Source organism: Myxocyprinus asiaticus, chromosome 21, assembly GCF_019703515.2.
Source record: "Myxocyprinus asiaticus isolate MX2 ecotype Aquarium Trade chromosome 21, UBuf_Myxa_2, whole genome shotgun sequence".
NCBI classification, from domain to species: domain Eukaryota; kingdom Metazoa; phylum Chordata; class Actinopteri; order Cypriniformes; family Catostomidae; genus Myxocyprinus; species Myxocyprinus asiaticus.
In genome coordinates, this window is record NC_059364.1 from 547,739 (window position 1) to 558,971 (window position 11,233).

The window sequence follows — 11,233 nt, forward strand, 5'->3', positions numbered from 1 at the left end:
CAGTCCAAATGCGAATGTCTGTATGTATTCTGACCTACATGAGCTACCGTTAAGATTGAACGCATTCATGCCAATCTTCTGACTGATGTGCACCTTTCAATTTGGATGTAGATTTTTGGCCATCCAATGGAAAAATAAGAAAATTAACAAGGAGAGACAAATCGTGAAAACTGCTAAGACTGGCCACTGTAATATCTGGTAAGATACTCACCTTAATTTCTCCGCTCCATTACATAACGTTATACTTATATAATTCACAGATATGTATTGTTTATTTCATTGGGTTTATTATAAGCAGCCACGTCTATAAACTATTTTATTTTAATAGACTTTTTAAAATAAGTCATTTATAATGTATAATTAATAAATTACAATTAAATCAATAAATTAAATATTTAAAATGAATTTTTAAAATGAAAAATAATTTTTAATTTAAACCGATAAAGTTTAAAAGATACGTTATCACCTAAATTATGTGTTCAACCTACTGTAACGCCCATATCTAGAAACACCCACCTCTGTAATACGATTGTAACTCAATCATCGTTTGAGTTCTAGCTGAACGCTAATAAAGATTTCAGCTCTGTAGGTCCATACAATGGAAGTCAATGGTGACTCGAGCTTTGAAGCTCCAAAAAGCACATAAATGCAGCATACAAGTAATCCATACAACTCCAGTGGTTTAATCCATGTCTTCAGAAGTGATATGATAGGACTGGGTTAGAAACAGATCAATATTTAAATCCTTTTTTACTATAAATATACACTTTCACTTCCACATTCATCATCTTTTGTTTTTGGCGATTCGCATTCTTCGTACCTACTGGGCAGGGAGGAGAATTTATTGTAAAAAGGATTTAAATATTGATTTGTTTCTCATCCACAAGTCATACACATCTGGGATGGCATTAAGGGTGAGTAAATGATGAGAGAATATTCATTTTTGGGTGAACTGTCCCTTTAAGTGCGTAGCATGCAGCTGGTCATGCGATTCTAACATGGCAGCCCCCATGAGGAGACCCTCTCCATATAGAATAAAACTACTTTTATAAAGTTACTGATATGACTGGATTCCTCATCTCATGTGAGTGCTTATTGTTTTATACATGTTTCAAAATTACTATTCTTTAGGAGTGAAACTATTTTAATGAGGACAGAATTACTGCGTGCACCTTTAAATGTGAAGGAAGGGCTGAATGGACAAATAACTCGTATATGAGAGATCTGGTGTTTCAGGAGGAGAAGAGTGTGCCGTTTGCAGGGGCGAGAGAGCAACGGTCTGACACACACTAGAGAAGAGAGATAGTCAGGTCATGTGTGTTTGATATGAACTCTTAACAGTGTGCTTTCTTTCTCTATGTGTGCTTCTCTTCATCAGGCATAAACCTTATCTTCCTCCTCAGACAGGAAGGAGCGTGTTGTTTGTACCCCTGCAAATTCATCCTCTGCCATTCCGGGTGTCTGGGAAAAGAACTTTCCTTTAAAACTCCAACTGTTCACAGAGCGCTGTTGAGACGAGCCTCAGTTGTCCTTAGAACTCTTTCCTGCCCTGTTCTCTTTCTCTCTTCTATCTCTTCATTTTCCTCTTCATCTCTGATGATCTTCATCATGACCTCACTGATGATGTCAGAACTTTCACACTTTGATGGTTTGTGCTGAATTAGACTTGACGTCCGTCTGTGGTTTAGTATTCGATTGGCTTCTAGTGTTGAAGAATCACTGTTGCTGTTTGGAAAGTATTTCATGAAAACCATGAAAGTTTATATTTTTGTTTTGTTTTTTTGAAATATATGAAAAGCTGATGAACTCAACAGAGGACAAACAGCACGCATTTTTCTTTAGAACGGAGGACGAGTTTTTTATTTTGTGCTCCAGTATCAAATTTATGTTTACAGAATTTGCCATTAACGCTTGCCGTGGGTTTTGAAGTATTAGTTAGCGGTGGCCGTATTCTGATTACACGAACAAATAAAAAACGTTGATCTCGTATGGAACTTTAAACACAGCGTTGTACACACTCTCATTCCTTTAGTGTGTGTTAAAGTGACTCTCACATTAGAAACTATTACATTTATCCACATATTAACCCTTTAAGCTCGGATCGCTGGCAGGCCCGTGAGAAAAAAAAAAGTCAAAATATTAATAACTACAGTCTCGACCAACACAATATAGGTATCGTTTGAAAGTATAGAAGCTCTACTTTCCAATGCATGTAGACATTATGACCAAAACTGAACAAGTGCTTTAAAATTTGCAGACAAATCAGAAGTGTTCCATTTTGATAATTTATTTTTTAAAAATTGCAATCAGTAAAATCATCAAACTCATCAAATAGTCATGTGTCATATGTTGTTGGAAAGCTCTCAAAGAGTAGAATACAACCAGCCTATTTGTTTTACTCACAGACAAAAATATAGTGAGTAATAGCTAAGTATATGTGTTTGACTATGTTGTTGTTGCTTGTATGCTGCGTTTTCGCTTATAACTTCACGAAAAATAAACAGAACATAAAATATCACACACAGTACCTTTACTTAGAGGAGGTGATTATCTTTCAAACGAGTCCACACACAAGATAATCAGATGCATAGATCATTAGATAATCCACATGAAGCACAATGTTACATATGACCACCAGGAGATGGCGCCAAATACATGACACAGACACAATGATGACTCAAATGACACAGAATGAAACTCATTCTGTGAAATCTCATTACTAAAATCATGTGTGCATGCTGTGCAAACCTTTAGTCATTGTTGTGTTTGCATGTGTAATTAGTTCTTATGTACAATTATTATGTTTTATTTGTTTGGAGATGTTTTTGGACACTATGATTAATTATATTTGTAATGTTATAACTTTTGATTGCTTTGTTGTATCAACACAACATTTTTCTCAGACACAGTTGACATGATTGGGAACAAAGCAAAAGCAGTTTTTTGGAGCCACATTATTTACATCCAGAGATATATAATGTCAAATAAGAAAAATAAGAAAAAATTTAAGTTTTGGCTCAATTTATTTTTTGATTTTTCAGCAGTTTCTTTGGCTGAGAGTCTCAGAATGTATCATAATCTATATCGTACATTTTTTGTAAAGTTTTCTTTACACACTCAACCCTACTTTTTTATTTTTTATTATAAGCCTTTAATTTTGGGTATGCCGCCAAAACAGGAAATCTTTAAAAACACCTTCAGAGCTTAAAGGGTTAATATGTTACTATTGCAGAAACAAACATGTCAAAAGGGAACAAAATAATTCAGTATTTCAGACGTTTGTGAAAGACTTCACATACACACACTCACCTCAAACTAACCAAAATGTCTAGTTTTCTCTCATTTGATTCAAAACTCCTGCTAAATTGCAGGTTTTGTTCAAGCTAATGAAATAAACTTAGATTTTCAGGTTGCATAGCCTCTTTCTGTTCCAACTGAGTGATTCTGGTCCAGAAAAGCATTTCATTGAGGCTTTGAATTTAAACATGAAGACATTCTGAACTTTTGACACAATCCAGTGCGTCGGCCTTACACTAACCGTATTATATCACTGAATGTATTTTATTTCAGTGCAGTGCTCTTGTGAAATGATGTTTGTGGATGTGATGGTGTGGAGCTTCATTTATTTCCCCTTCAGTTATGATGATAGTTTGATCACCATTCCAACACACTGAAGTGATGATGATGATGATGATGCAGTATAAAATGTTTCTCATGTTATTTTAATAACTGAAGTGTTTATGCCGTGTTTAGTGAATGCTGGTTATTTATTGAAGCTCTTCTGTATCTTTGTTTTATTCAGAGCAGTTGACACTCTTGTGTTCACTATCATAGTGAGTAGAACTACAAATAAATATATATAGAAACATATTAATGAACGCTCTGCATTGTGATGTTTGTTAAATCAAATGTATGAATGTTCTCAATAAAGCTTTGATTTCTGAAGTTTCTCAGTGATTATATTTCCAGGATGATCTGCTTGTATATTGAGCTTTGAATGTAGTTTTTAAAGAAGAAACTTGATACACTTGCTGTTCAATCAGGGATGGATCAGGGTGTAATCTGATTACAATGTACAGTAATTAGGCACTGTAATCTAATCACCTTTTCAGTTATAGTGTAATGCATTACATTTAAAATTCTTGTAATCATAATACAGTTATTGACTTTCATTTAACTTCATTACTTTTAAGTACTTATTTCTAAAATAATATAATGAAGAATACATTTAGAACTTGAATTATGTTCATATACATCTGTTTGTGTTTTTGTGACAGTTGAAGAGTTGCTAACAAATCGTTTTAAGACAGAAACATGTTAATGACTTTTGAATTCATTGAGCGTAAAGGCACAAATCTTTCGGTCAAGTTTTTTAAAAAGTAACTTAAAAGTGAAAATTAGTAATGTGATTATTTTGTCCATGAAGTCATCAGTGATGTCACTTGATTACAAGATTAGAGAAGTAATTAGTCGTGGAATAAGTTACCCAGCACTGGTCTTACTCATGTCGTTTATGTCTCCTGCTGGTAATATGAAGGAAAAAAACACATTTGAATTGCATAAAGCATATAGAATATGCTGTAAGATGAATGGATGTAAACACATGAATCCTCATCCAACACTGCTGTATAAACACAAGATTATATACTGTTTAACCATTTAAATTCAGATGGAGCGAGAAAAAAAATAATCGTCAAAATGTTAATAACTACAGTCTTGACCAACACAAAATGGGTATCGTTTGAAAGTATAGAAGCTCTACTTTCCAATGCATGTAGACATTATGACCAAAACTGAACAAGTGCTTTGAAATTTGCAGACAAATCAGAAGTGTTCCGTTTTTATCATTTATAATAAAAAAAATTGCAATCAGTAAAACATCATACTCATGAAATAGCCATGTGTCATATATGTTGTTGGAAAGCTCTCAAAGAGTAGAATACAACCAGCCTATTTGTTTTACTCACAGACAAAAATATAGCGAGTAATAGCTAAGTATATGTGTTTGACTATGTTGTTGTTGCTTGTATGCCGCGTTTTCGCTTATAACTTCACGAAAAATAAACAGAACATAAAATATCACACACAGTACCTTTACTTAGAGGAGGTGATTATCTTTCAAACGAGTCCACACACAAGATAATCAGATGCATAGATCATTAGATAATCCACATGAAGCACAATGTTACATATGGCCACCAGGAGATGGCGCCAAATACATGATACAGACTCAATGATGACTCAAATGACACAGAATGAAACTCATTCTGTGAAATCTCATTACTACAATCATGTCTGCATGCTATACAAACCTTTAGTCATTGTTGTGTTTGCATGTGTAATTAGTTCTTATGTATAATTATTATGTTTTATTTGTTTGGAGAGACTTTTGGACACTATGATAAATTATATTTGTAATGTTATAACATGATTGGGAATAAAACAAAAGCAGTTTTTCAGAGCCACATTATTTACATCCAGAGATATATAATGTCAAATAAGAGAAATAAGAAGAAAAAAGTTACATTTTGGCTAAATGTTTTTTTTTTTTTTTTTTTTAGTAGTTTCTCTCTTTTTTTTAGAGAGTCTCAGAATTTATCATTAAAAAGTTTGAAAAGGTTTTTTTTTTTACAATGACACCAAATACTTGATCCTCCTCGTTTTTTGTTTTGTTTTATTTGTTGAGTTATAAGTCTTTAATTTTGGGTATGCCACTGAAACAGGAAATCTTTAAAAACACCTTCAGAGCTCAAAGGGTTAATGTAATACTTCAGTGAATGCTGCAGTGTCATTGTATTGTCCTGGAGCTCAATGCTAGCAACAGTAATGTCATTGGTTCAATACTGATGAATGTATACCTTAAATACAATATTGGAAACTTCAGATAAAAGCATCTGCCACATGTAGAAACATCAATGAGAGACCAGTACAGTTTACAGTTTAATTCATACTGCAACAGGAAGTTCACATGTGTGGGGATTGTGCACCTGTGCAGAGAGACAGACAGATGCCAGTGTCACCTGTGTGTGTGTGTGTGATAAGAATGCAGGAGTGTATGTTGAGTACATCAAGATTTAGCACTTAATTTGGTGAGGATGTTGGTGTCAGGTGTGTGAGTATTTATATTTTATGGCAGTAATCTGTTGATGTAATTAGAAGTGTTGCTGTGTGTTCATTAGTGTGTGTGTGTGTGTGTGTTGCTGTGTGTTTATTAATGCTGTGTGTGTGTGTGTGTGTGTTGCTGTGTGTTTATTAATGCTGTGTGTGTGTGTGTGTGTGTGTGTTGCTGTGTGTTTATTAATGCTGTGTGTGTGTGTGTGTGTGTTGCTGTGTGTTTATTAATGCTGTGTGTGTGTGTGCTGCTGTGTGTTTATTAATGCTGTGTGTGTGTGTGCTGCTGTGTGTTTATTGATGCTGTGTGTGTGTGTGTGTGTGTGTGTGTGTGTTTATTAATGCTGTGTGTGTGTGTGTGTGTTGCTGTGTGTTTATTAATGCTGTGTGTGTGTGTGTGTGTGTGTGTGTTGCTGTGTGTTCATTAATGCTGTGTGTGTGTGTGTGTGTTGCTGTGTGTTTATTGATGCTGTGTGTGTGTGTGTGTTGCTGTGAGTTTATTGATGCTGTGTGTGTGTGTGTGTGTGTGTGTGTGTTAATGCTGTGTGTGTGTGTGTGTGTGTTGCTGTGTGTTTATTAATGCTCTGTGTGTGTGTGTGTGTGTTGCTGTGAGTTTATTGATGCTGTGTGTGTGTGTGTGTGTGTGTGTGTGTTGCTGTGAGTTTATTGATGCTGTGTGTGTGTGTGTGTGTGTGTGTGTTGCTGTGTGTTTATTAATGCTGTGTGTGTGTGTTGCTGTGTGTTTAATGCTGTGTGTGTGTGTGTGTTGCTGTGTGTTTATTAATGCTGTGTGTGTGTGTTGCTGTGTGTTTATTAATGCTGTGTGTGTGTGTTGCTGTGTGTTTATTAATGCTGTGTGTGTGTGTGTAGGACGGCAGTGGTGTGCTGCAGCGCAGTGGATCTCTCAGGAGTCTCAGAGATGTGTTGCGCAGGAGCAGTGAACTCTTGGTGAAGAAACTACAGCGCAACGGACCTCCAGATACACACATCACTAAGTATGATCACACACCACATTATCTGTGTAAATGAGGATATATCATAATTCAGACTTCTATTGTTTTATATAAAGCTAATAATAATCACTACAAACTAAAGCTACCCTAAAAAAACTAACACGGCACCATACCGTTATTAATGAATGTAAACACAATCATACATGCACACATTAAGTTTCCATGCACCTTTTCTGCGCTGTTCTGTTATCAACAGTGAAAATGCTTAATTTTAATTGAAATGGCCTTTTACCGATAAAATGGTGTGCGTGATGTCATTCTTAGAAAAAAAAACACTTTGTTGCATAAGTTTTGGTTTAGCACAAAATTAATCTGCCCTTGAGGCGTTTCCATACAGAAATGTGTGTGTCGCAAATTGTGTACCTTTCACGTCCCAGATGTGCTCACCTTTGTGTAAAATGGAGAGAGTATTGAGGGCATTTATTGAAACTGGCCAGCTTACTATTGCAACAGTAAGAAATATCAGAAGATGATGTGGAATTGGAGAAGTAGCTCGTCTGTATCTGGGATTATTAGAAGAAATAATAATTGACTCCAGCCAGGTCTCCTAAGCAACCAAATTGGCCCGGTTGCTAGGGAGGGTAGAGTCACATGGGGTAACCTCCTCGTGGTCGCTATAATGTGGTTCTCGCTCTCAGTGGGGTGCGTGGTGAGTTGTGTGTGGATACCGCGGACAATAGCGTGAAGCCGCCACACGCGCTACGTCTCCACGGTAACGCGCTCAACAAGTCATGTGATAAGATGCGCGGATTGACGGTTTCAGACACGGAGGCAACTGAGATTCATCCTCCGACACCCGGATTGAGGCGAGTCACTACACCACCATGAGGACTTAGAGCGCATTGGGAATTGGGGAGAAAAAAAAAATGTGTTAGTATATTTTAAAATGAATATGCTGTAAAAGTATTATTCACAGTTAGTTCATGTTAACTAATGTTGTTTACTTATGTTAACAAATGTAACCTTATTTTAAAGTGTTGCCATAATATTACTATAGTAAAACCATTGTTATATTATGGTATTTGCATAGTAAAATCATGATACCCATTAAATTATGATTTTTATTACCATAGTTTGCATTTTCCTGTATTATCACTATGGTTTCACTACGAATATCAAGGTTAAAATATGGTTACCGTAGTAAAACCATGGTACATTTATTGCGAGGCCACGTAAAACTAGTTTAGAAAATCAATTCCCAGCGTGTCCTCTCAGGGGCTCCGTAACAGCCAGCGTTATCTGCAGTCATTTTTTCAAAGAGATTAAAATTCTGTCCACCTCTTTCAATAATAAAAAAAAAACATCAAAAATTGGAACGTTTGAATGAATTTCAGACTCTTTATATTACTTTTTGGTATAATATAACCCATATAGCTCTGTTATTTATTTATTTTCTCCCCAATTCCCAATGCGCTCTAAGTCCTCGTGGTGTCGTAGCGACTCGCCTCAATCCGGGTGGCGGAGGATGAATCTCAGTTGCCTCCGCGTCTGAGACCGTCAGTCTGCGCATCTTATCACGTGGCTTGTTGAGCGTGTTACCGCGGAAACGTAGCGCGTGTGGAGGCTTCACGCTATTCTCCGCGGCATCCACGCACAACTCACCACATGCCCCACCGAGAGCGAGAACCACATTATAGCGACCACGAGGAGGTTACCCCATGTGACTCTACCCTCCCTAGCAACCGGACCAATTTGGTTGCTTAGGAGACCTGGCTGGAGTCACTCAGCACACCCTGGATTCGAACTAGCGACTCGCTGAGATACCCAGACCCCTCGTCTGTTATTTATCTGTCTCTGTACACTTGTTATGATTTATTTTTCTTCATTTACGTTAATTACTCCCTCCATATCCTTGTCTATTATGTCTATTTTTATCTGTATATTAATTATTTTGGCACTTTTGTTTAATCTCCTTGGCGCTGAATGTTATTTCTCTCTTTGCTTTGGTGTTTTGGTAAAAGATGCCGTAATCGTTACCAGTGTGTGAACGCACAGTCTATATAGAGTCTGGAAAAACTTCCATCAAGAATAAAGGAATGTCATTGTCTTTAATGAAACTCGAGTCTCCTCTCCGCTATGATGTTTGTTGTGAGGTCAAACGTGACACTATATTGTTTTGCGTTAATACCATTTTTAATCAACAAAAAGTGTTTCTGAACTAGTTTCACGTCATTTGACACATCGGCATAGGATTTCTGCGCTAAAGTTAAACGAAAAATATTATGTGGACACTTGTGAAATTTTAGTGATAATTTGTGTTTCCATCAGCCATATCTGTAAACAATTTGATGCTCTAAACCTTTTTTTGCCAAAACAAAACAATATTTTTGATCTTGTTTTTGTTTCTCTTCAGTATGAAGCGTGCCGCCTCACTCAATTACTTGAATAAGACAGGCGATGACATCGATCAGGTAACTAATAATAAACCTGCATATTAACTGAACTTTGACCTCTAATGAACCGCTCACTATAAGAGCAAGAGCAGTGCGATGAGTGAGGAGTCAGTATAATGTTCATCTCGCTTGTTTTCAGAGTCTGGGCGGCAGACGGCTGACAGAGAGTCGAGGTTTGAGCTCCAGTAATGTGGATCTGTACAACAGCAGCTAAAACTACATGTAAACATGCAAACATCACATACAGTACCTCATATAGTTCAGTTCTATATGTTCACCCAATCAGAGGTCCAATCTGCTTCATCGTCACAGACAGTCATTTTCTAATGATGTACTGTGTGTTTCTATTTACTGTCAGTCAACCTTTTATTTGATCACACAGTACCAGACTTTTAGCCATGTTGGGTTGGGTGTTTTTTCTTACACATGTGATAAAGTTTTAAATATATAATGTCTTCTGTCTCAGGATATTTGAGGCTTTTATTAAGGATCATACAGAGTGTGACCTGTTGGTGTTTCTGTGCTTTGGCTAAAATGACTATTATGCAAACTGTAAAACACTAGATGTACTCTATAGATTTATTGTTTATGCCTGTTGAGATTGTTTTTGCGTTATGGAGCTTTATTAAATCTGATGGAGCACAGTCCTGCATGTATGGTTGCAAGATCTTAGAGGTCACAGAGGTCATTTCTCTCTTGTTCATTCACCTCAATAGCACCTCTGTTTCCTCTATGGGAGAATGATGGTAATTTCTATATATGATGCATTTTAAAACTCACTGAGATGAAAGAGCATCTTCTGTGCACATATAATGGAGATTACTCACATGATGTGCAGACGTGCATTCATACTGCCTGAGCGATGTGACGACGGTGCTGAAATAACGTCATTATTTTAATGCATCTCTAAAGAGATTTACTGGAAAGGTCAATATAAAGAAGGAATATCTACTGATGTAACTCATGCAAAACCCTTTCTTGTTACTACACACAAGCATGAATATAGAATTATATTACTGTGAATTATTTTCAGATTTTACGCAGACTGCACACTTACTAAGAGGATGTAAATGCAATGTTATGTGATGTTTTCAGGGTATTTGACATATTTAAACGAGCAGGTTATTGCATGAATATTATATGTATCAGCTGTTCTACTAATCTTGTTGCTCAGGAATCAGGTGCAGATAATGTTCATGTTTGCATCAAATATCACACTGTATATCAGCAACACCTCATTCTGACATCTGAATGTGGATTTAGATTTGTGTATGTACTTTACTGTATGTAAATATTATGTTCCTTTCAGGTTTGATTTGATTTTGCCATTTTTGCTGTTAAATTCGGGTGAGGAAATGCTGCTTCTGGCCCTGAATTCTGGGGGAAATTGTCATTGTTATTTCTCACATAAGTGATCTTATTTTGCTGTCATAGGTGAATATGTTTCTCAGGATCATTTAGGGGAAGTGTGAATGAATGATCTTTGGTCCATATTGGTTATTAAGGAGGTGTTTGTGGATTACAGGTTACTGTAATGGCCAGTTGTGTTGAGAGAAAAAAAAAAAAAACGTTCCTGTGGGAATAAATTGTGCCATAATTTTCATCATCTTGTACTGCAGGTCAAAGTAGTTTACTATAACGAGGAGCTCTAAAATACATTGTAGCTGTCACTATACCGTTTAAATATTATAAATAAAATAAAAAAAAGGAAAAATA

The 11,233-nt window shown here is 36.2% G+C and overlaps 1 protein-coding gene across 4 annotated transcripts in view; it reads left to right on the forward strand.

Moving 5' to 3' along the window:
* Positions 1 to 11,233, forward strand: part of LOC127411936 (kinesin light chain 1-like) — a 64,720-nt gene extending 53,487 nt beyond the window's left edge. For 3 of the 4 annotated variants that reach the window (XM_051647864.1, XM_051647865.1, XM_051647863.1), the window contains 3 exons: positions 6,982 to 7,106; positions 9,478 to 9,535; positions 9,657 to 11,233. In XM_051647864.1, the coding sequence (XP_051503824.1) occupies positions 6,982 to 7,106; positions 9,478 to 9,535; positions 9,657 to 9,731 (258 nt within the window). In that variant the 3' untranslated portion in view covers positions 9,732 to 11,233. Of the gene's footprint in view, positions 1 to 1,378; positions 3,957 to 6,981; positions 7,107 to 9,477; positions 9,536 to 9,656 lie in introns of those variants that run through there. The other variant, XM_051647866.1, reaches the window with a different exon arrangement.